General features: G+C 38.7%; 1 protein-coding gene across 3 annotated transcripts; it reads left to right on the top strand.

The window, feature by feature from the left end:
• The first annotated feature begins 72 nt into the window (after positions 1–72).
• Pex2 (peroxisomal biogenesis factor 2) lies at positions 73–14,999 on the top strand. Of its 3 annotated transcripts, XM_057790615.1 has the most exons (4): positions 74–370; positions 10,116–10,220; positions 10,925–11,036; positions 12,809–14,999. In XM_057790615.1, the coding sequence occupies exon 4, from the start codon at positions 12,826–12,828 to the stop codon at positions 13,738–13,740; it is 915 nt and encodes a 304-aa protein (XP_057646598.1). In that variant the 5' UTR covers positions 74–370; positions 10,116–10,220; positions 10,925–11,036; positions 12,809–12,825; the 3' UTR covers positions 13,741–14,999. The 3 variants fall into 3 exon arrangements, with proteins under 3 accessions (XP_057646599.1, XP_057646598.1, XP_057646597.1); XM_057790616.1 differs by lacking the exon at positions 10,116–10,220 and having other exon boundaries at positions 73–370; positions 12,813–14,999; XM_057790614.1 differs by lacking the exon at positions 10,116–10,220.
• The last annotated feature ends 10,330 nt before the right edge of the window (positions 15,000–25,329 follow it).

Raw genomic sequence — 25,329 nt, 5'->3', positions numbered from 1 at the left:
GGGCCTCGACACGGAAGCCTCTTCACGCTGGGCCGCGACCCCGCGCTGACCGCTTCGTGACTCTTCTGCCAAGCAGACGCAGCTTAGCCGACCAATCCCAGAGCGAGGACCGTCCTCTTCGGCTACTCGGCCGTTCGGCCCTTCGGCCCTTCGGCTTCTCGGCTCCTCGGCATTTTCCGTGGCCGGGCCCTCGCCGGCTCGCCGCAGACCCGGGAAGCCGTTTTCTGCTCGGTGTCTCTTCTTCAGCCACTTCCGGGTCTTCCGTCGTTCCGGAAGCCGGCGAATCCCGGAAGCGAGGCTGCTGCAGCTTCGGCTGGCAAAGCTCAGCTTGCCCGAGAATGTTTGAGGAAAGGTTCCGCAGACCCCGCAGGTCAGTGTCCGCCCGGAGCGCAGCCTTGCCGCCCGGCCTGCGGGCCCGGCAGTCTCGGAGGACGGCCATGCGACGGTCGCCTGCCTGGGCTGCAGGCCGCTCTGCCTCCCGTCTCTCTGGAAGGAGCCAGTGTGTCTCTTGGTTTCCGGAAAGGCAATAAAACAAATGCAGACTCCTAGTTTCCCCCCCTGGTGTAGCGCTGTCACACAAACAGAGCGACAATGCTAGGAGCGAGCTACTGCTTTCCCCGATGCGACTTTTCAGACAGCCCCCAAATCACCTCCACGCCCTAGTACCTAGGCTTCTTAAACTCAGATTTAAAAATCTCTCGGGGTTCATAATCAGAATGTACATGAAAAAGATTTTGTATTTTAGTGTGTTGGAGTTTCGACCTTTTTGAGAGCCCATTCACTTAAACTCATTTTTGGTATCTGTGCTCAGATACCAAAAAAAAGGTTTTCTTATGAAATAGCTTGTAGAATATATTGAAATTCATTGGTTTGATAAAAGGAATGTGATAATCATTTCTGTTTTTCTTTTGGGATCCTTAAAAGTCGTTGGTTCACTAATTTATTTACATGCCATTTTCCACACACCAGATACTTAGCAAAAAGACTTCACGGACTGAAAAATTTCCAGTCTATCACCTTCAGATTTTTTATGGCACCCTTTACCAGCTTTTCATGTTGACAAGTTTTTGTAATTACGGGATGACTTAAGAGCCCGAACCCCAACCCCAACCCCCCCTTACCAGTTTGTAGTCAAAACACCTTCCAGGAATGTGTGGCCTTTAGATAAACCTGAACAGAATGAATTTGAAGTGGCTGACTTTTCTTTTTTCTTTCTTTTTACTGACTTGATCTCTTTTGTATTACCAATTACTTGTATCCAGAACGATTACAGTTGAAAGACCATGAGCCAGGGGATTTGAAAAAGGAGTCAGCAGAATTACTTAGAAAAAAGGAACCTCATTTTTTTTTCTTTAAAAAGTAAAATAACAGAACATAATAGACCACTAAAATGAAAAGAATTAGGTTCTAGTCCTGATTATAGTTTGCCCCTGCCCAATTTTACCTTTTGGCCTAATTCTCCTCTTTAGTAATTAGAGGTAGCACTCAATCTGTGGTTTGAAAATTGTTCCATAAAAGAACTTTTGTAGAAATTTCCTGGAGCCATGCAGAGGAGAGACAAAGCAATCCGACTGTCAGCTGTAGTTTAACAAGCACAGCTATTTATGTCTTCTTTTATAACAGTGTCCCTGTTAAAGTTTAATTCATATCTTGGACCAGATGATCTGCCTTTCCTTTGCACGTAAAAATTCTCTTTCTTAGGACAATTGAATGCTTGTATTCAGTAGGCATTCACTTGGTCATTCTGGCTTTCTAAAATTAAATATTCCTAGTTTCTAAAAGCTGCAAACATGGTAATGCTGCTTTGTGTTTATGAAATACTTGTTTCAAGTTTAGTTTTGTCTTTATGATGGGTCATCATTCCTGGTTTCTCTTCCTCTCAGATAGTCTTGTTTTTTAACTGTAATTCATGCTTTGCTTAATCGATTGGTCGTAAAGTCCTTGCCATAATTTTGTTTGACTAATTCAGTTGCTGAATTAGCCTTAAAGTTACGTGCAGTCTTGCTGGTCATCACTTCTCTAGTAAGACTAGAAATCTAGCACCATTTGTTCCTCAGGGCAATAAAGTAATTTTCGAACTGTGAGCCATGTCAGATTTTATGTCTGAAGCAAAATTCATTTAAGATTGCCCCCCCCTCCCCCAGTTGTGCAACCAGAATACAGGATACATGTTCCTCTCTCTTTTCTGTGAAGGAGGCTGCCCCGCTTTTATTTCTTCAGAATGTGAGAGAAACCTTGGAAGAGAAGCCTCTACCGTTCCATTTCCCCTTGACTGTGAGCCTGTCACTGTCCCTTTTAACACAATACTGTGCTTTTTATACATGGTATTAGAGATAGGGACAAGGATTATATATCCTCTTGCCTTGCTAGTGTGGCTTTTTTGTCTCTCCAGCCTATTTCCTTCAATACAGTCAGAAAGTCCCTTTCTACATTATTTTTTTACTCTGTTTAATATGTATTCCTTTTATCAGAGCTCAGATTTCTTTCCTGAGTGAGCAAAGTAAGATAAAATACCATCCAAGTTGTCTTTTCTTTCTTATTAAAACACAAAAGCCAGGAGCTGAAAAGTAATTCTGTCTCTATCACGTGCAACCCCTGTGTTCACTGGATGAGTTGGCATGACATCTACCATACACATAAATCTGTATTCATAATAAATGATCATGCCACATTTTTCACCCATATAAGTCTCTTTGTTTAGGTTTGACATTCAATCCCTTTGGCTGATTCTCTGACCGCATGTATAGGGGGAGGGAATGTGGATGAGAGCATGGGTGATTTACCACATTCCTTTAATTTTTTTCTCCATCTGTACTTCTGAAAGCTTGGTTATGAATTTGGTATTTTGAATGATTCCTAGGAGCAAAAATTCGCTTTTCATTTTGTGGAATTACATTTGCTTCAAGCTCAGCAACTACCCACCCATTCTAAGTTTGTGTGTGTTGCAATTTTGTAGTGATTACCAGAAATTTACTGTTACCTTCATCTTAATTTTTTTTTTTTATTTAGAGTAGAGATTATAACAGCTACTATATTATAATGGTTTCAGGACACAATATAAAGGAAAAAGTATATGGTACAATTATGTATCATATCGTAATTTGTTCTGTTCTATGATTGATACCTCTTTGAGGATATTTTCTCATTCTTTTTTGCTATAAAAATTGCAATTAAATCTTTGTTATAATAATTTTCAAATGATCTGAAATTCTCTTAAGCAGTTTGATTTTTAAAAAATATAGAATGATTTGAAGCCATTTCTTCAGGTATTTTATCTGGATGTTTGTGCACGCTTGGATTGTAGGTTTTCCTTAGTTGGAATCCCTGCACTTAATACTTAGACTTTGAAAATAATTTCTTCTGTGTCCTCTGGTGCCACCTGAAAGTATTTATACTTCCAGGCCATTGTCACCTTGTCCTTAGAGGGCACAAGTACAGAACAAGGCTCTGCCACTTGTAGCCCTGTGACTCAACTGTAGTTACTAATCTTTGTGTCCCATTTGTTATTTTTTCCCTTGCTCTGTCTTTATCCTGTATCCCGCTCCTTCTTCAGCATTCTCCAGCATCAGTGCTCACTCTCACCGTGTCTTCCATTGGAAGGGGCTGTTTGGTTTGTCCCAGTTTCCTCCTCCTTCCAAGCTTTGCTATAACACTTCCTGTAAATTACCAGTTTTGTTTACAATTACTTGTTTCTCCAGTTAATGAAGAATGTGGTATAGTAAAATGACTTGTTCGTAGTTTCTTTGTTCCTCTGGTGTGCACTCAAACATCTTTTTGGTGTTGCTGCATACTCTCTGTATGATGCAGAAAAAGCAGGTTTCTAAAAGACAAGACTATGCAAACCTTGCTGCTTTCTTTTTATTAAGTGGGCGAGGCTAGGTTAAGGTGTTGGAAACTTTGTTTTAAGGTTTAAAATAGCGTTTGGTTAACTTTAGATACTGAAACAAGTAAACAGTAGCTAAACTAAGCAAGACCTTGGGGGTGAGTATGTTTGTTTGTTTTGGGTATATGTGTGTAAGATCAATTCTAGTCTTGAAAAATCTACCATTTGCTTTTAGTTTCTTCCTCTTTCCAAATGGGAATAAAATACATTTTCCCCCCTCTGGTACAAAGCTTGTCCCTGTTCTCCTTTTTGAGAACTCTGTACTGTTTTTATCATTGTACAATTTTAGAAAAGTTAAGAAAATACTAGAATTTTTATAAGATCTGTGTTCAAGCTAGAGAATTTGGAGACCTAATGTCCACAGTTTGAAAACTTCTTGTATCTATCTTGTTTGTATCCAAATGAGTATTATTGTGATTTATCACATTGTTTCTCTATGAAATATTGAAACTGAATCTTTCTTTGACAGAGGGAGTAACAACAGAATAAGAGTAATTCATGTAGCAAGTTCGGCAGAAGTGGGATTTGAACTTACAAATTTTGGGGTTTTAGGCCTGTTCAGGGTGCTAGAGGTCAGGGTGTTATAATGTATCTCAGCATAGCTTTACCTATGTTTGTAGTGTTCTCTGGGAATCCAGTAAGTCCCTTTCTGATTCATGTTCCATTTGCTAGTATTGATTTCAGTACAATGGACAGTAAATCTGACTACACAAAGAAGATAAAGTAGTAGAACATAGATTCAAAACTTAAGATATACGATTAGAGATTATTCATATAACCTCCAGGTATGAAGTTTTAGCCTAAAACTTTTAGAAACATAGAAAGAAATAAAATGGAGTTACAGTTCCATCCATTTTGATCAGTAGAATTCCTAGGATAGGATAGCAGTGACTTTGTCCTACGAAGGCTGTGTTCCCTGTTGCTAAGATGCAAAAGAACCTGGCAGGGGAAGTGGGCATGTATGGTAACTTAGAGATTAATCGGAATTCAGAGGTTTCTGCTGACAAAGTTTACAGGCCTGTAAATTTAAATGTAGAATTTCTGTAGGCAGTATGCATTGACAAACATGTTTAATGGTAATACATCTAGTACTGAGAGTCCCAGAACAGGTCAATAATAATGTGTATATTGATAGCAGTATTGGAGGAGATGTTACTTGGTATTATAGCTAAAATCCATGTTATCCTCTTAATCATAATTACATTAATATTGACAGGCTCTTGACAATACCCACATTATTATTGATAGATTTCTGTCAATAACGTGTTTTTAAATAAAATATATTCATTCAAAATTTGCACCACACTCAATAAAAGCTTTAAAGTACTTCCCGAAAATTTCCTTCTTCCTCAATGAGATAAAATCATTTGTTATGTTTTTTTAATGTGATGTTGATGATAAAGGTTTTATTTTTGGCAGTGAAAATAAAAAAGAAAACAGGAGTCATTTAAGGCATGGGTTATATGTTGCTGCTCTTCCAAAACCTATTTACAGGAATTTTTTTTTTTTTTTTTTTTTTTTTTTTTTTAATCTGAAAGGAAAGCAGTGTGTCATGCCCCCTGATAAAATTTCATCCCGGGACCCTTTTAGCAGTTCTTAGTGCTGGGTCATTTAGTCTTAAACATATTTATTTGACAACTTAGTTTTAATTCCCTTAACACTATTAGGTATTAGACTTTTTAGTTGCTCTTAACTTTGCCTTTAGCATCTTTCCCATGTATGCTTAAAGTACTAGAATCTGTCTCTAATGTTAAAATGCATATCACAGATTATAATTTTAATCACTTTAATGTGACTATTTGCTTGGATAATAAATATTTTTTAAGTTTATCATGATTTAGAAAGTGAGGGAGAAAAGTATCAGGTTGGGTATTAAAAGGTGGAATAGGATGAAACTTGCCTGGGCATTTTGAAAAATATCAATCTATTATTATTTTAATTGAGAATAATTTTAGTTTTCAGGAGCAAAAAGATTGACAGATTGACTTTTATTTTTTGAACCTTTTAACTTTGAGCCAACCTTTATAAAACTTAGTACCAGTTTAAAAGAACCCCAAAACATTGAAGTATAAAGCTTACCTAAACTGAAAGTAAAGAACCTATGGACTGACCAGTGGTTGAGCCTTGGTATTGGTAATCACTGTAAAAGGAGCCTAGAAACTACTTACCGAAAGTAGTAGAAATTTATTTATCCAAAAATGTCATTAATATCTTCTTTTTATTTGCAAAGTTTTAATTGAAAATAAATTATGTTTTCCAAACTTAGTCCTGGAACTGTTCTCTTGAGCAGCAGTTTTCCTCTAGCTCAGGGAATTCTGTTATCAGGCTGACCTTCTGAAATGTACACTCTTTTATGTCACTTCTGGGTGATCATCATGCCTACAGCATCTTTGCAGCATCCCTAACAGCCTAGGTGCTTTGTCCAATGTGGCCTAGTCCTCGGTTCATCTCTTGTGGAAGGCCCCTCTGCCTCCATCATAGCAGATGACTTACCTCTTTGCAGCCAGGTGACATGAAAACACACTGATTAACTAACCAAGGCTACATTCCAGCAGCTCCTGCTGAAATGCATCTCCAGGAGTCCCAGCGAGACCATAGCCAGTTCACATCTCAAGCTTTTTTCACAGCCTGTTCCTTTGTCCTAAGTAAGACAGATACTTCTCTTTTCCTCTGAGGAGTTTTGTGTCCCTGTTCAGTATTTTCACATTTTGAGATCCTTTCGTTGATTCAGGGATCCATGGCCAGTTCTGATTTACTAAAACTCTCTTGTATTAAACACGTGGGGAAAAGGAGGGGGGAGTCCACTGATAATAAATATTTAGATCAAATCCCTGCTACCTAGGAGATTGCCTGGCATTTATATGCCCAATGAATATTAGTTAAATTGAATAAGTATTTGTCAGAGAATTAGAAGTCACTAAAACACAGACTACTTCCATTATGTTGAGAATGATTTTATGTGATTTAAAGGCATTTATGGCATTTTTCTGTACTTCACGCCTATTACGGGACAAATCTTATTATGCTGCAGTGGAAGGAAGAGGATTCTATAATCAGATTAATTGAACTTCCAATTATATTTATTTCATCAGTTTCCTCTCCTGGGCACTGCTCTTGTCTAAAGCTAGTATTCTGAAAGATCTGTTCCTGCCAGAATAGGGACTGGGTGGAGTTGGGCAAGAGGAAGAACTGAATATACTATTTTGTTGATAAACCAAGGATTAAGTACTTGAACTGTCTGTGCCCTGCCCTATGGGACAAAGTACCCCCAAAGCAGTTAGTACCATGTGTTCCTGAGGTTTCTTCATTTCCTAGTCACAGTCCCAACCGCGTTGATGGGGTTAAATTGATGAGTGTGTTAGTAATGATGGAACCCAACCCGATTCTCTAGCAGTCCTCTTATGTGATCTTCCAGACGAGAGGCAAACTGTATGTCAATAAGCCTTATGTCGGCCTTCTTGCCTGCCTCTCACAGAAGCACAGGTAATGGTGATATTATGTTTACAGTTTCTCTGCCACGATTACATGTTAATGATGTAGTCAGTATTTCCTGTAAACAAATTCTTTTGACACTGGTTAAGGCATTATTTTGAGTAATAATGAAGATTGCAGTCTTTTCAAACAGATTGGCCAAAATCAACTTGTAGTCTTTTTCTTTTATGCCCATAAAACGATGCGGTAATAAGACTTCTTTAGAGTTTCAAGCCACTTTCCTAGCATTATCTAGGTTAATCTCAACAACCCATTGGAGTTGCTGTTATTTCTTTTCAGAAGAAGAGTCTGAGGCTAATGAATTTTTTGATCACATAGCAAGAAGGAGACAGAGCTAGAACTTGAGCCCAGGAAAGTTTAACTTTGCTGTCCTCAATCCACCACAGTTGTCTGAAAGGGGGTGTAGAATATAGGTGAGGCACTCCATGTCAAACTGTGGAGTGTAATGGACAGTGTTTGTTCTAGGTTTACGACTAAAACAAGGCACAAAACTATTAAAATCTTGGAAATAAACTCTAAAACAAAACTCAGAGAAACAAATTATTCATCTGGGGAAGCAAAGGCTGAGGAGCGGTTTAATAATAAGTCTTTTGGTCTACTAAGAGCCTTACCAAGGGAGGAGAGTGAGCCCAGCTGTTCCTAATCTACACTGGGGCCAGCCCTAGGGAGGAAAAAAAGCAAAGAAAAAATGTTAAACTATAACAGAAGGAATAAGAAAGAATTTTTTATAGTATTGTTAAATATTGGATCTGTTAGACTGTGTTAAGTCTTAAGTCTCCTTTCCTGGCAGTCATTAAAAATTCCTCTTTCCTACATGGTCTCAAGTATGATTTCTCTAGAAAGAAGGATTTTGAAAAAGATTATGTGTCTAAGAAACTATTCCCTGACAACTCACTAAGTATCAGTGAAGCACTGGAGGCTGACATATCTTCCTGACTGTCCAGCTTTTCACCTAGTGCTTTGACTGGCTACCTCTCTCCGCCATCTCATACAGCTTCACAGTTGTTCATTCATGAGCAGCTCCTGTAAGCAGCCAGTCTTCATGGTGAATTCTAGAGTGGCGAGATGAAGATATTTTATGTCATCTAATCTGGAACTCTAACAACCCTAGTCTTTAGAGGTACGTAAATTAGCACACTGACCATGTAAAGCAAGCGTCACATCCCATCCATCTGCTCCTTGACTAGGAATGCTGCCTCTCCAGTTCAGCACTGGGGAGCAGGTATGCAATGAATTGGGCAAGCAACCATGTAACTTTGTGTTAGCTGGTCAAATAGTGCTAGTTTGTTTTTCCTGTTAGTATATAATGTTAGGGAAAATATCACCTAGTTCTGTTTACTTGATTGCTTCTCTTTTTAGGACTTGTATGATACCCTTATGTGAGAGCCAGGAAATGTCTTTTTCTCTGAATTCTAAGATCTAATAATGATCAGGATTTTTGTGGAATCAACAATGGCCTTGAATTTCACAAGGACTACTTAATAGAAAAAGACGTGCTGAGTCAGTGAGGTTTATACCAGCTTTTATAGATGAAGTGATGAAAACCAGCTAGAAATGAATGACAGGAAGAACATGCAGTATTGAGGCATACAGATGATGGGAAGGAAAAAAAGATGAATTTATCTTTGAAACTGACTCACCCAGAAGTTCTCAAAATCTTTAGAGCACTTATGAGAAACATGAACTGTGGAGGTCCCATTACATATCTAGTAAATCAGAATTCTTAAGAGTGGAACTAAGCATTTAACAGATCCTGTGAGTGGCTCTGATAAGCTCTCAAATTTGAAAACCACTATAATAGAGAGACATGGAAGGAATAGAGTATGTAGAATACACAAAGAGATATGTATCTTTCTTATACATTTTTATATCTCTTTTATCAATTGAAAAGTATGAAAATCAGATTCTTGTTATAGAGAATGCTGAATTTACTGTGAGGAGATATGGACCACCAGAAGTTTGTATCACTGCCTTCCTCATTTAATGTTTAACTAGGTAAATTTTATTAGAAATGCCTGGACTTATAAAAATCTGCACCCAAACTCTCGGTTCCATGTTAACAGGATAGCCACCAAGGCATCTCATAGAAACCTTTGACTTTGAAAACTGGTTGTATATATTCATGTATTTCCCATGTTAGAGCACCAAGGCCCCATCCAGTCATTTTTTACTCTGCTCAATTATTTTTATTTAATTCTTGTCAAATGGTGTGAGGTCTCCCACTCCACTTTTGATTTCGACATTCTTTTTCTTTGTCCCCATTGACAGGTTTATAACTTACACCACCATTAACTTCTCACTAGACCAACCTAACCGCCTGTTAAATGGTCAGTGTGCTTCCAGCCCTTCTCAGAGCCAGCAGGAATCTATTCTGTGAGTGGCCAAAGCAAGTGTCTACAGAGCAAACCTGATTAACTTTTCACTTAGGAGTGTTGTCTGAATCCTGTTACCTTCCTGGAACTTCTATCTTAGAGTCTTTAGGATCCATTTCTTGCTTTCCTTTGCAGCTTTCTACTTGTTCTTGTGCTTCTGGCTCTTTGTAACACCTCTCCCTAACTGTTTTTAGTTTCATAACCGTATTGACACTGCTGCTTCTTCTCAGGGCCTTCTTAGATCATTCCTTGCCAGGAACCTGTTTCCAGAAATGTGGATGGAGAGGCACAGCGTCCTAAATTTCCCCTAGAAAACCTGTTTGCCTGTTTCTATAGCATGCCCTTACAGTCCCCCTCTTTTAACCTAGGTCACAACTGTCTCTCATTCTACTACCTATCAGAGTCTCCAACACAGCTGATAAATAGCAGATGGACCACAAACATGGTTGAGTAAATAAGAATCTGTTTTTATGGTAATTGGAAATCATTTTAAAAGTTAGCAGATAGAATTTGTGTGTGTTATCCTAAGCTTTCATTCTGCTCATTTATCCATTTATCAAGCAATTTTAAAATGTCTTTATGTAACAGGAACTAGGTGCCCCGATTCTACTCTGGTAATACCCAAATATTCTTAGCATCATTGCTTACCATATAGTAGAGGAAATAGACAATTAAAAAGTACATCGTGTCCAAAGTATAGAGGCCAAAAAAGGAAAGTGGGATGCTAAGGGAACCCCAGAAGGGCATCCAAGCAAAGTTAGAGCCAGGAGGAAATGGTACTTGAGTCAGTACTTAGGTTTTTCAGCTGAAGAATGGGGACACATGCACCAAGCAGAAGAAGAAGAAAAAATACATGTTGTGAAGTGGCAGGGGTGCTTTAAAAAGGAACTGGGGCACCTGTTCGGAAAGACTTGTGTTCCAGAATGACTCCAGGGTGGACAGTGTCTGATGGGTCAGAAAAGAGATAAAGCAACTAGAACTAATCCCAGTGGAGGGGAGAGCGGCCAGACTTCTTTAGGAAATGGGTTCTAGCAGTTGGAGAGTGATGACTGCGTGAGAAAAAAATATTTTGGACAAAGAGCTAACACTCATTGGCAATAGATTAGATTAGATTATTTTAGTGAGTGAGGAAAGGCCTCTCTTCTGTCTCCTTTTAATCCCCCTTTCTTTACTGTAGCTCCCGGCAAGTATGAAGTGAGGATCTCTTGAAGCAAACGTGCAGGAGAGCTCTCCACTGCCTTGTGGGTAGGCTGCTGAGTCCAGAAGGGACCACAGGAACAGGGGGAAAGGTGAGTGCTCCCTCAGAAGAAGATTGCCCTTTTTATAGGAGAGTCATTCCTCATGTCTGGTTTAGTGCAAGTCGTCACCAAGCAACCTGTATTATTCAAGGTTCATTTTGCTTCCTGTGTTTGAACTTGTTAAGCATAAGGTCTCTGCCACTAATTCAATCTAGGACACATGAGCAGCATTAAAATTCACTTCTTGAAAATGTCTTGTGTTGTCAGAGATAGTCCTCATTTCAAGAAGTACAAATATGTTTTAGGATGTTTTCAGTTGTTTTACTATCTAATAGATAACATTTAATGTCTACCTTTAAATAAAGTTCATGAGATAATAACATTTGAAGGGAATTGGAGGGTCATTTTTGTCTCTAGCCTATGTTTTGCATGGTGAAATTCCCAAGGTGGAGGGAGGATAAGGTCACAACCCTGGCTTCAGATCCCATGACCCACTGCAGCAGCTGATGTACCCAAGATCCATGCCTTAGTGTGAGCCTGGGTTCTGGATTTTACTGCTATGGGCCTCTCCAAGACTTGAGATCATGTTTAAGTTTGATGTGCTGAAAATTCACTTTACTGTGTTTATTTTTCCCTTAGCTTTATTATTATGCAATTGAAAAGGATTAGATATATGAAGTAAATAACATGATGACCTCATATATGTATACATTGTGAGATTAGTACCGCTATTAAACAAACATCCATTACAGCTCATCGAGTGTGTGTGTGTATGTGTGTGTAGACACAATCATAGCCATCTTTAAAGATGCATGCCGTCTTAGTAACTGTAGTAGCCATGCTGTACAAAAAGTTTGCAGAATTTATTCATCTTCTAACTTAGAATGTGCATTTGGTGAGAAAGTCTCCCCATTTTTGCTATTACATGGCAATCACAAGTTTACCCTCAGCTTCCTAGAGTTCCACATGTGTAGATTCTATAGGAAAGTAGGTGAAGCAAAGGACCCACTTAGACACTAAAGCTAATTTGGGTTTGGGCTCGAGTTTGATGGTTCATTCATAGGATGTCAGAGATCTCCACTGATCTGTGTACCAACTGCTGTAGTGATGGGCTTTTCTTTGCTGCGTTAGAAATCGTAAATTACTTCTGAGGCATACCTACTGAACTACTGAACTAACATTAATTAACTTTTTAGAATTCACTTATTATTTTGATTCTCCTGTAGCATCTCTTTCTTTACTTGTGCATCTATGAAATTATTATAGTATGTATTTTATTCATGCTTTTTATTAAGTACTTTACAGTGTACGTATCCAAAACACACCCTAGTATTTCATTAGTGAAATGTAAGTATATTTGAGAAAGATTAAGTGACTACTTGAAAAACACACCCTTGAATTCCATAAAAGCACTGAAAATCACAGTGTGGTCTTGATTTAACCGTCTATTGCCGTGGTCTATGCAAATTATCCTTCTCCATTTGATGTGTTACTCTGCCTCATTGTTAGTTTCAGGATTTTAATCTGACAGAATATCCAACCAAGGGGTATTAGGTAGAGGTATATTTCTGCAATCAGAAAATGGCTGTCCTTCCTCATCTCACTCTTCTCTCTCACCTGCTACCCATGAGTCCCTTGCTGAGAAGGGGTAACAGGTGGGGCATGAAGCAAGACATAAAGGAAGAAGAAAAGAGGGGTTCTGATTAAGAAGAGATTGTTTGTTGTTTTCCCACTGTAAACAGCCCATCTCTGTGAGCCCCAGCAGCTGAGGCAGTAATAGAAGATTGCTGTTGCTTGATGTTCCCTAATTGTCTTTTGCCTAGACAGTTCCAGAGAAGACATGACTGGCAGAGAGGAGAAGATGAAGAGTGCGAACAGAGTGCTGAGGATCAGTCAGCTGGATGCCCTTGAACTGAACAAGGCTCTGGAGCAGCTCGTGTGGACCCAGTTTACTCAGTGCTTTCATGGATTTAAGCCAGGCCTCTTAGCTCGCTTTGAACCAGAAGTGAAAGCATGCCTGTGGCTTTTCCTATGGAGGTTCACCGTCTACTCCAGAAATGCCACTGTGGGGCAGTCAGTTCTGAATATTCAGTACAAAAATGATTTCTCTTCCAACCCAAGATACCAACCACCAAGTAAAAATCAGAAACTGTGCTACGCCGTGTGCACCATTGGGGGTAGATGGTTAGAAGAACGATGTTATGATTTGTTTCGAAACCGTCATTTAGCATCTTTCGGGAAAGTCAAACAGTGCATGAATTTTGTGGTTGGACTCATAAAATTAGGTGAGTTGATAAACTTCTTGATTTTCCTGCAGAAGGGAAAGTTTGCAACTTTGACAGAACGCCTCCTTGGCATTCATTCTGTATTTTGCAAGCCCCAGAACATGCGCGAAGTTGGCTTTGAGTACATGAATAGGGAACTTCTCTGGCACGGTTTTGCTGAGTTTCTGATTTTCCTATTACCACTCATCAATATCCAGAAGTTGAAAGCCAAATTGTCTTCCTGGTGCATACCCCTTACCGGCACTGTTAGTGACAGTGCACTCGCCAGCAGTGGCAAAGAATGTGCCCTATGTGGAGAGTGGCCCACAATGCCTCACACCATTGGATGTGACCACGTGTTCTGTTATTACTGTGTTAAAAGTAGCTTCCTATTTGACATGTACTTTACCTGTCCTAAGTGTGGCATAGAAGTGCACAGTGTGCAGCCACTGAAATCAGGAATTGAAATGTCAGAAGTAAATGCTCTTTAGAAACCAAATTGTTTCCTCTGAGGGAAAATGTATTGTGTGTCCTTGGTATTAGTCATCGTCAATGTCATATGTAGGTGTCTTTGAAAAGGCATGTGCTGCTCAGCCACTGTCCTCTTCTTTTCTAAGAGCCACTAAATTCTAATCATTGGAAACTAAATGATATGAGAGAATCTTATAAATGTTCAGGTTATTTTTTTAAATCATCTATTAAATTTTTTAATGTCAAGAATAATGGGAAATTTTTGTCAGATGAATACTGAGAATGACTAAGAATGCTTCTTCATAGAAAAGGTCGAACTCTAAAAATAAACGATTTTTGAGACTCTGAGATGAGTATGCATTTATTTTCAGAAATGACAGAACGTCATAAGCCAACATCATAAGACCCTGTTTTGTTAAACTTCAGGTTCTAGAGTCTTGCTCCTACCTGAACTTTTTCCCGAAGCCAGTTTTCAAGAGGTTCAGCCCCTAGTTGCAGACCCCTTCAGAGTTGAATTCTTATATTCAGAAGGTAAAAAAGTGCTTAAGGCAGCCTAGAAGCGAGGTTTGGGGACCATGGAACAGCTAGTCTGAAGAACACTATTTCCTAAGTCTATATCTTTGGTCTCACCAAGTGTATTGGTAATTTTGTGACATACTGGAGGTCTTTTGGGTACTAGGGTAAAGTAGCAATGCATGTCAAGTAACTTCTCTCTGAAGAATCTCTAAATGAACCCTTTGTTAAATAATATGAGAATATTGGTGCTGTTTTTAATAACTTTGCCAAAATAATAGCACTTATCTTTGAATAGTATCAATTTTGTGCCTTTACAATATGCTAGAATCTAATTAGTTCGCATGTTAAATAGTATCAGTGTACTTTATATACTATAAAATATATATTATATATATTTCTGGAAATTAACAAATTAGCTTGTGTTGGTTAGTCTCAAGTCTTAATTAGAATATATTAAAAGATTGTTTTTAAGGGACAAACCTAGAAACATGAATATATGATGTGGTAGACTAGTGACCGTCTGTGTTCATATTTCACTCAACACTTAAGATATTGATGCAGCTGGAGATATAGCAGTGAACAGGGAAAGTAACATACTCGGGATGTCCATTCACCTAATGTTGAGTCAGTGCAGCATCAATTTAGTGTAAGCTAGGTGAGGTGCTTCACAGTTTGAGAAGAATGTATCTAAAATTTATCTTTTTTCTCTTATAAAACTTAGTTGTGGCCGGGCGGTGGTGGCGCACGCCTTTAATCCCAGCACTCGGGAGGCAGAGGCAGTGGATCTCTGTGAGTTCGAGGCCAGCCTGGTCTATAAGAGCTAGTGCCAGGACAGGCTCCAAAGCTACAGAGAAACCCTGTCTCAAAAAACTAAAAAAAAAAAAAAAAAAAAAAAAAACTTAGTTGTGAAAAACTGAAAATTCAGGATAATATACAATTTTCAAATATAGATGACAATATTCACATGTATTTCATTCCCGGTCTTGAACATGCATTTCTTATTTCAACATTCCTTAGCCTTGTAAGGCAGCTCAGCACTGTCTTCTTTTTCATAGAAAGAAATGACACAAATTGTTATTTAGGACTCTGAGTTCCCACTAGATAAAGCAACAGAGCTGGCCAAGATGACCCAGTGAGGAAAAGCACCTGCTGCTGATTCACACACTCTGAATTTGATCCCCAGAATCTACATGATAGAAGGAAAGAACGATGTCTCCTGACCACCACGTATGCACTGTGGAGTGTGTGTGCATGCACATGTGTATGTGTGTGTGTGAGAGAGAGAGAGACAGAGACAGATGGAGGGAGAGAGAGAGAGAGAGAGAGAGAGAGTGATCTCCAGCTCAGATTGTTTGGGGTAAACTGAAAATAATTTGCTGATATACCAAAGTGAAGAATTCAAGACAACTCCTCCCATCTGGGCGTAGATGTTCAGTATCTTTAAGAAGGCTGGTGAGATGGCTCGGTGGGGTAAAGCTGCTCTCTTTGCCTACTACAGAGCCTGAGGATTTGAATCCCATCTTGAAAATCCACATGCCTGAAGGGGACAACCGACTCTCACAAGCTGTCATTTTACCTCCACACATGCCACAGTACATGTGTATACACACATGAAACTATAAATGTAAAAAAAATCCCTTTTTAACAGGCTCACTCCATGAATTCTCATTTTTTTATCAACAGTGTGTATGGGCTGAGGGACAAAGGCATAAAGTTGGTTTCAAACCCTGCTTGTGCCATTTCTGTATATATTCAGTACAATATATACCAAACTTCTTTACATTGGTATGTTGTAAATACATGTTTAGGACACGATTTAGTTAGACTTTTGTCACTGAAAAACATGCTCTAGAAAATAGAGGAGAAAGGACTTATCTTGGTGCATGGTTTCAGAGTTTTCAGTCCCATAATCAGTTGGCTTCATTCCTTCTAGTTATAAGGGAAAGCAGAATACCATGGTGGAAGCCCATTGGGGAACAGATGGCTACCTCATGGCACACAGGCTGAGCAGATCAACTCTTCTTTGCTCACATCCAAGGACCAGCTTCCCCTAAGTAGGCCACACCCAGTTTTTTCCACCTGTCAATAATGACATCAAATTATTAAGTCCACTGATGGGTCAGAGGCATCATAGCCGAATTAAGTCAGCGGCCAGCCGTACACACGTAAGAAAACGATTCAGATTCAAACCACAGCAGAAGTGAGAGTAGGAATTCTTTCCATGACTGTTATCATTAATATTCCGAATTGACTTTATTCTCAGGGAAAATATTGACCACTTTGGAAGTTTGAGGTTTCTATTCTGCCAGCTTTTTGATCCCACTAGATTGACACCCTCTTGCCAAGTAACACAACAGAACTAAAATACTCATTGTTATGCTCAGCTTGGGATTACATGCACGTTCCTAAACAGTCATGATAGATGGGGTAGATGCCCACTGACACGTCTCCGTGTATACCCCATGAATCTACATGTTGTGGACAGATTGGCCACGCTAAGAAACTGAAATGCTCTCATGGGGAAGATGGACGTTGGGCAGGGAAAAACAACATCTCATCAGTTTTCTGGTGTGACAACATTGACAGTAACTGGATGTCTTAGAATCCAACTATGAAAAGATAGAAGTTAGTATGAGATACACTTACCATCTTTTTATATTGTTTTGATATACTAGGTATAAACTTAAAAAAGCAACTCTTTTATCATAATATAGCTGTCAATACCTTGGGCATGGTAATGTAGACCATAATAGCACTTTATGAAATGCATTTTTTTTTTTTTTTTTTGGTTTTTTGAGACAGGGTTTCTCTGTAGCTTCTTCCCAAGTGCTAGGATTAAAGGCGTGTGCCACCACTGCCAGAATGATAAAATGCTTTTTTTTTTTTTAATTGTGAGATTTGTTTTGTTGCCTGTTGCTCCTGGGCTCAATCAGTCCAATAGTTCTGGCTGTTTTTCTTTCATGTGTGTCTGTTTGTATGTGCATGTGTGTATATATGTGTCTATGTGTATAATGTGTCTGTGTGTAAATATGTGTGTTTGTGTGTATATGTGTATGAGTGTCTGTTTGTTGCACAGATTTTGTTTTTGACATCTATCCCCTACTAGATAACAATTCCAGTGGTTAAAAATTCTTTAACAGATAATCAAAACCTTTTAGTTCTACTCTATCTTCAAGGGGATGTTATTAGCTGCACACAGTGTCACAATACGATTGTTTAGCAGCAGATGTTAAAGGGGGATGAAATCTGAGAAATATATATAGTCATCTCTTGATATCCTGGAGAAGTTGGAGGCAGCCTGCCCATGGATATACATGGATATACATGGAACTATGTGCATCCTGCTATATATTAAAATGTCATGGATTCTTTACAATGCTAAGAACAATGGGAGTGCTATGGAAATAATTGCTATACTATGTTGCTTTGTTAATAACGACAGGGACAAAGCTGTACATGATCAGTACAGCTGTGACTTTTTAGAAGTCTGGTTTCTTGAATTCACGCATTCAGAGCCTGCAACACCCACTTCAGGCTGCTGTGTATATTGGAGATCCACATTGCAAAAGGTATGGACAACAAAGCAGAAACAGACCGAAGTGGTGGATTTTGGATTCGCCAACTCTGAGGACAGCATTAGCCCTTACTGAATGTGGGCTTCTCTGAGCAGGAAGGCACTCTGAACAGAGCTCTTCCCTCCAGCTGAAGCTGATGCTTGAGGCAGTCTGCTACCACCATCAAGACTGTCCCCAATAGAAGAATGTGGTGGCGTGTCTTAATGCATATAACACACAGTGTCATCTTCACATTTTAAATTTGGTTGCTGTTTCCTCACTTGAGGGATACTTGCCCTACAAGCTAATGGCACGGCAAGTAATCAATGGATTTATGAGTGACTGACACACTCAAGTGCTTGCTCCAGGAGCTCTGCCTTGCTGTAGGTGACAAGGCCTCCTGGCCAAGTTCTGTGACAGTCTCAGAGGTTTCTATTAGGCCCTGTCTCCCTGGGCACTGCCAGATTTGGTTTAATGTGAGGCAGCTGTTTTTACTCCCCAGTGGCTCCAGAGCTCATCATTTAGGAGAACTGGACCATAATTGTTATGTGATGCACCTCTGTTTTAGCCTCAAGAACTCAGCCACCAGTTATTCATGATTTCCCTTTGTCAATCTTACACACAGAGTTTCTTTTCTCTCCCATGCAGCTTGTCAAATCAGGGTCTCTCCTGTGTGTTACCAGTGAGGGTTCAGGGATGCATCCTAGTCCCTGATGGATCAGTAAAAGCTCTAGCCCCGTGTATACCCTAAATCTTGCACAACTCCCTTGCTTTAAATGATGAGCGAGTCAGTTTGAACAAATGTATTTAAGCTTTTAAACATTTCATGTGTTCCCCTGCTGTGGGACAATGGTTTTACCCTGTACAAATTTGTTTCTTGTACTTGTTTAATAAAATGCCGATTGGCCGGTAGCCAGGCAGAAAGTATAGGTGGGGCAACCAGGCAGGAAGTAGAGGCAGGGCAATGAGAGTGGGAGGATTTTGTGAAGAGGAAAGGCTGAGTCTGCAGTTGTCACCCAGCTGCAGAGAAAACAAAATGGGAATCCCTCTCTAACAAAGGTACCAACCCATTTGGCTAACACAGACAAGAATAATGGGTTAATGTAAAATGTAAGAATTAGTTAATAAGACACCTGAGCTAATAGACTAACCAGTTTATCATTAATGTAGGCCTCTTGTGTGCTTCTTTGGGCCTGAATGACTGCAGGACTGTGCAGGACAGAAACCTCTGTCAGCATTCCCCTGTATAATAGGCATTTGATATCTATCTATGTCTTAGATTTGAAATGGGAAATAAATAAATCACTTTTTCAAAAACTGTTTATGAGCCCCTGTTGTCATTTTTCAGCGCTCAGAATGTACTTGTGAATAGAACAAGGCCTGCTCTCATGACTTGTACATTCTTGGAGATTGAGCCTGCTGAAGAAAGCAGCAAGGGCACTGTTGGCCATACTTCCAAGAGGCCTCTCTGATGAGGGGCTTAAACTGACAGAAGGGTCTGTTACCTGTCCCAGGATCAGATCACCAAAGGAAGGAACAGAGGATGTAGGGAATGGGGTGGCTGAGAAGTTTTTTACCAGGCTTGGCTGTGTCCACATATGTAAGCCAAGGATGAAAATGTGCATGTATTTAAAGCATAAGAAAGTCACAGGAATCTTTGAAGCAGAGAAATGAGATGATCAAGTGTGCATTTTCAAGGGATTACTCTGAATAATTTGTGGAGAAGTATGATGGACAGCAAGAAATTCCAAACAACAGTCGTTGTGAGCAATATGTTATTTCAGTTGAGTTTGTGAAAGGCATCACCCATATCATAGCCTTGGGAAAACACAGGTTTTCAGAGTCCACTCACAAAGTCCTGCTCCTGGAACAATACCCCTGGATCCAATTCAAAGTCTACCATACTTTGAATAGAGTGCTAATGAATTTTCACTAGCAAACTAAAAATAGCAGAAAAGGGGAGAAGGAAAACCGGTCTTACAGAAACATGTAATAATGTTTTTTATTATTATTCCTTATATCAAAGGAAAAATTTTTTCTTTATTAAAAAATAAAACCTATAATCTAGTAGCAGCATAGGAAGAGAGCCTCTGAGGACTAACAGTGAATAGCAATTTTGGTTTAAAAAATGGCCATGGATCATCAATAAGAGCTACCTTATATTCTATATAATTTGGTTAAGACAGGGAAATTAGTATTGCTATATTTGAAGAAGCCTTCAAACTTGGCACTGAAAGGCAGAAACTTTTTATTTGAAACATTCTTGTTTTCACGAAAAGCTACTTTTCTTAATAGTTCTCAATAAGAGGAACATTTAGAAGGATATTTTCCACAACAGAAAAATTCTAAAGTTTCTTTTCCTTCAAACAAGTTGGCCAGAATCTCTATAGCCTGATGGTCTTTGGTTATCTGAAGCTCTACCTAGCATTTAGTTTGTATGTTTATATAAAATAGTATGAACTGTGCATATGAACACAGATAAGTAAACAGGTATCATGTATGTGGGAGGGGCACACACTACAGAGAATATATAAAATGGGAAATAACATGTTTTTCTTCCTTGTTTACAGGTAACTTTCTCTAACTTCAGGGAAAAGCTTACAGTTTTAAACTTAAAAAGTAAAATAAATGCAAGTATTTTATTTAAAATAAAATGCAAGCGTTTTGCACAGTGCCCCTCATTGGCTCTCCTGTGTTGTTTTGTCATCTGTAATGAGTCAAACAGGGTAAAGCCACTTACTCCTAAGGCCAGGAGATCCAAAAGGATTCTATTCTTCCCATCATTAACTTTCTATTTTGCTAATCACAGAATCTTACTATGTTTAACAGGCCTTTTCTAAACCTGAGGGCAAAAAAAAAAAAAACCATAAATTTTTTGAGTTAAGTACTGATGTGGACATATTTTTGTCCATCCAAATCTATCAGAAGAAAATTATATAAATTATGAAGATAGATTTATTGAAACTATTTTCAATACAGCCCTGTTCACAACAAAGATGTAAAACCTCAACTAAAATAAACATTAAACACCTCTTGCTGTGACTCAGTTTTGATTTTCTCTGCATTTTGTCTACTCAGATTTGCTACAATTAGCATGTGATATTTTTTAATTAGTACAAAGGAAGAGATTTCTTAAAGATCTTCCTGTCCATAACATTTCATTATACTTGTCCTCATGAGTATGGTGAGGAGTAAGGAGGGGCATTTTCATTTGACTAAGGGCAACTTACTAGTGGACATACCCCTGGGAAATATGACTGTCTTTCCCATGCAACCGTTAACTTCCTATAACTCGTCAGAGAAGAATCGGGCTTTATGAATCTGTTCCCATGATGGGATGTTGATGGGTCCCAGTCTCATCAAACAAAATGACAAAATTACAAAGATGTGAAGAAGAAGGGTTTCGGCGGAAGAAGACAAGAGAACCTCTCCTGTACTTTGGGGGATTCAAAATCATTCCCTGGGATAACTGAAGTGTATGGGGGATACTATCAAAATTCTCTCTCTCTCTCTCTCTCTCTCTCTCTGTAATTGCAAAGGAATAAAAACATTTAAAAATATTTTATGCAGACAGTGAGGACTACTGAGAACTCAAGAATAATGGCAATGGCTTTTTTATCCTACTGCACGTACTGGCTTTGTGGGAGCCTAGGCAGTTTGGATGCTCACCTTACTAGACCTGGATGGAGGTGGGTAGTCCTTGGACTTCCCGCCGGGCAGGGATCCCTGATTGCTCTTAGGGTTGACGAGGGAGGGGGACTTGATTGGGAGAGGTGGAGGGAAATGGGAGGCGGTGGCAGGGAGGAGGCAGAAATCTTTAATAAATAAATAAATAAATAAATAAATAAATTTAATTAAAGAAAACAAGTTTAAGAAGAAACACTGGAGCAGAAAGTGATGACTACTGGAAAGCTGATGCTAAGATTGTTATCATGACATTATCTGGACTAAGAAAAAAATAAAAATATTTTATGGTCTATGGTCTACTTTGTTGCAGTTCTTTCTAAAGACAAAACATTCGTACAGCTAGTAAGTACATCTTTTATATATGTAAGAATTTTGTAAATTGTCTTAGGGTTAAAATTGCTGTGACAAAACACCAAGATGGGAAGGCAAGTTGAGGAGGAAAGGGTTTACTTGACTTACACTTCAATCTTGCTGTTGTCATTAAAGGGAGTCAGGACAGGAACTCAAACAGGACAGGAACCTGGAGGCAGGAACTGAGGCAGAGGCCATGGAGGAGTTTTGCTTACTGGCTTGCCTCCCCTGGTTTGCTCAGTGTGCTTTCTGATAGAACTCAGGACCACCACTCCAGGGATGAATCTCCAGTGGGCTGGACCCTGCCCATTAATAACTAATTAGGAAAATGCCTTACAGGGAATCATATGGAGGGATTTTCTTAATTTTAAACTTCCCTCCTTTCAGATACCTCTAGTTTGTGTGTCAAGTTTATGTAATACTAGCCAACATAGAGACAAGATTCTAAGTTGCTAGAATCCTGATTTTCTGCATAAAAATAAAGTCTGTCTTTATAGTAACTACAACTTGAAAACCATCTGGACTATCTCATACCTCCTAGATTATTTATGAATTATCAAAATGTAAAATTTCCCATCCCCTTTTCCAAAAGCATTTGTATGGTATGCATAAACATGCAAGTATTATTTTAAAAACAGTGTTTCTTTTTCTATTAAAATAAACTTTCTGTTTACTTTAAAATATCTAGAATGAATGCAGTGGATTATAACACTTTAAGTAGCCGTTTTATGTTATCAGTTCCCCAGACCTACAAAATGACTGTTTTTCCTCTACTGTTGTGTGATGTTTTACTCTTTGAATTCTTTTAGAGAGGCCCACCACCCAGCTCCCAAATCAATCACACACAGAGGCTTATTCTTACTTAGTTAATGAATACCTCACCTTAGCTTGGCTTGTTTCTTGCCAGCTTTGCTTATCTTAAATTATCCTGAATTCCTTTTGCCCTTAGGCTTTTATCTTTCTTAATTCTGTATATATTACTTTCCTTCTTACTCCGTGGCTGGTTCAGTGACTGGGTGGCTGGCCCCTAATGTCATCCTCTCCATGTTTTCTTGCTCCTCATCCTCCCTCTTTTCAGAGTTCTCCTCCTATTTGTACTCTCCTTGCTAGCCCCACTTATCCTTTGTCCTGCCTCACTATTGGCTGCTCATCTCTTTATTAGGACGATCAGGTGTTTTAGACAGGCACAATAACACAGCTTCACAGAATTAAACAAATGTAGCAGAACCAAAAGTAATACACCTGAAAATAAGATTCCCCAACACTTTACTAAAAGTCAAGACCCAGAGTATGACATGGGATTTTTTACTCTTCCCAGATATAGACTTACTGACACTGACATTTCTGCATGTGATGATTAGGCAGCCAGTAAGAGATGCAGGTTCAGCTGAGACTTGATATTAGCCATCCCAGTCCTGAACTCATGGATCTGGAGTCTCCCCTGTGCTATTGAGTGATTCAGAATTGTTGCTGGGACCCATAGCATTTGTAAATGCCACCTTTTATTCCCAGCCTCCATTCCTCAACAGGTATCTATTTATTAAGCACCCTTCTAGTTTCCAAAAATATAAAATAATGCAAAATTGGAAAATATTACACTAAAATGATGTGTTGTATTTAAAATATTTATCTCCACGTCAAATGTGAAGGACAGATAAGTTATTGAAAACAACGTCTTTTACTCAGCATTGTCTGTGTTCATGTTAGTACCCAATCTCAGATCTGGTAGAATTCTCCTCACTTTGAACTGGATAAGTCTCTCAAATAACAAGAGACTCTGTGGTGTTAGGGAGAACAGAATCTTCCCTTATAACAATACAACCAATTGGCACAATATAGCTGCTCTCTGAAAGTTTGAAGAAGTTGAGAGTTTGGGCTTTCATTGTCAAGCCCCTTACAAACACAGTGTGATACAGAAGATGGTTTTGGTGCAGGAAGACTTCCATAGGCATGCCTACAGGGATGTAGAAAGCGCAACAGTCCCAGTGTGTGTCTTTTGTGTGTCTGCAGAGTTCCATTTTTTAAATTTGCAATGTTCTCTGACATCCTTGCTTTGAGGAAAAATGCAGCTAGAAAACAGGAGCTAAATAAGAGAATTAATAACTTTTCATTGAAAATACATGCAATTTTGTAGCTGTCAGTTTCAGCTATGTCTCTTTAAATATTTTTCTACTAGAATACAGCTAGATGAGATATAGGTTTTTTGTTGTTTTTTAAATTCCATTATAAAAGTAATAGCCCTGTTTGGGTGTTTTGTAAGCAGATAATATTATGCTGGTGACTGTCTTTGCAGTAATGTATTGCTCTGAATTCTGAATTCTATTATTTTACACCTACAACAGTTTAAAGTGTATTTTTTTTATAAACAGTAAACTTTACCTCATAAGAATTCATTACACAAAGAGCATAAACAAGTGACTTTCCTTCTAGTCATTGGCAGTAAGTGATTCATCAGTTATCCACAAAAACAAAAAACAAAAACAGAAGACAATAAAGAAGAAGAAGAAAAAAAAATATCATTGCTGATGTTCTATAACTTCCAGGCTCCCTGAGCTGTAACCACATCATGCAAAACCAACCCAAGAAATGTAAGGAGTTTGCTGGAGGGATGCTCTTAGTCTCTTTAATAGGATTGACTATCATTTGCTGTCTCATCAATTGTATCTTCTTTTAAAAAAAAATAAATTGAAATTGATTTCTTATTCTTCCTTTCCATGTGTTCATTCCACACATGGATGAAAAATGGCAGAAAAATTCAAAACCAACAGATTCCTGGATGTTTGAAAACAAAGTCACTCCTTTTGCTTAGGTCTTTGCATAAATACCAAGAGAAAAAAAAATTTAGTTTAAATCTGTTTTTTTTTTTTTTTTTCCCTTCCCAACTCCTGAGTGGTTGGGAATGGGCTGGTGAAACTTCAATAAATATCCCTCTTCCAGTTGACAATGGACTCCTGGGAGTTATCCCTGGGTAAATTACTTCCCCAGATAACTTGGGTTTAGTTTTGTCCATTTTCTTAATGCTGAGTAATGTAAAATAGAATTTAGGTTTAAAAAAACATACAGAGATTAGAAGAGGAGGGAAGCCTGCAATCACAGTGGTGATCTGCCCACATCTGTATGTGCTAATGAGTACTGCCCAATCATGCTAAAGAGGGAGAAACTGACTTTGTCCTGTAAGCAAAAGAAAAGTCAATCTTCCTGAAAAGATTCTCAGCCTCTGACCTCAGATGTTGAATCAAGGTATGATCATTTTAGTTTACTCAAAATAGCAGTTATGAGGTATTGCAAGGGTGGATTGTAGATTTTTGAGACAATCAATTAGATACTAAGCTGGTGCTTTGTAATCCTTCTGCCTTCCATTGTGACTCTTCCACATAGATTTTCTTTAATAAATTGCATAAGCAATGCCCATAATCTTGTCTCAACTGGGCAGTTCTCAGGTAGAAGTTTCCAGACAGAAGTAGCCATACATTAATCTGCACAAGTGCTTGATTTTTTTTT

Source organism: Chionomys nivalis, chromosome 16 (assembly GCF_950005125.1).
Source record: "Chionomys nivalis chromosome 16, mChiNiv1.1, whole genome shotgun sequence".
Classification (NCBI taxonomy): Eukaryota; Metazoa; Chordata; class Mammalia; order Rodentia; family Cricetidae; genus Chionomys; species Chionomys nivalis.
This window is presented reverse-complemented; position numbering and strand designations above follow the sequence as displayed.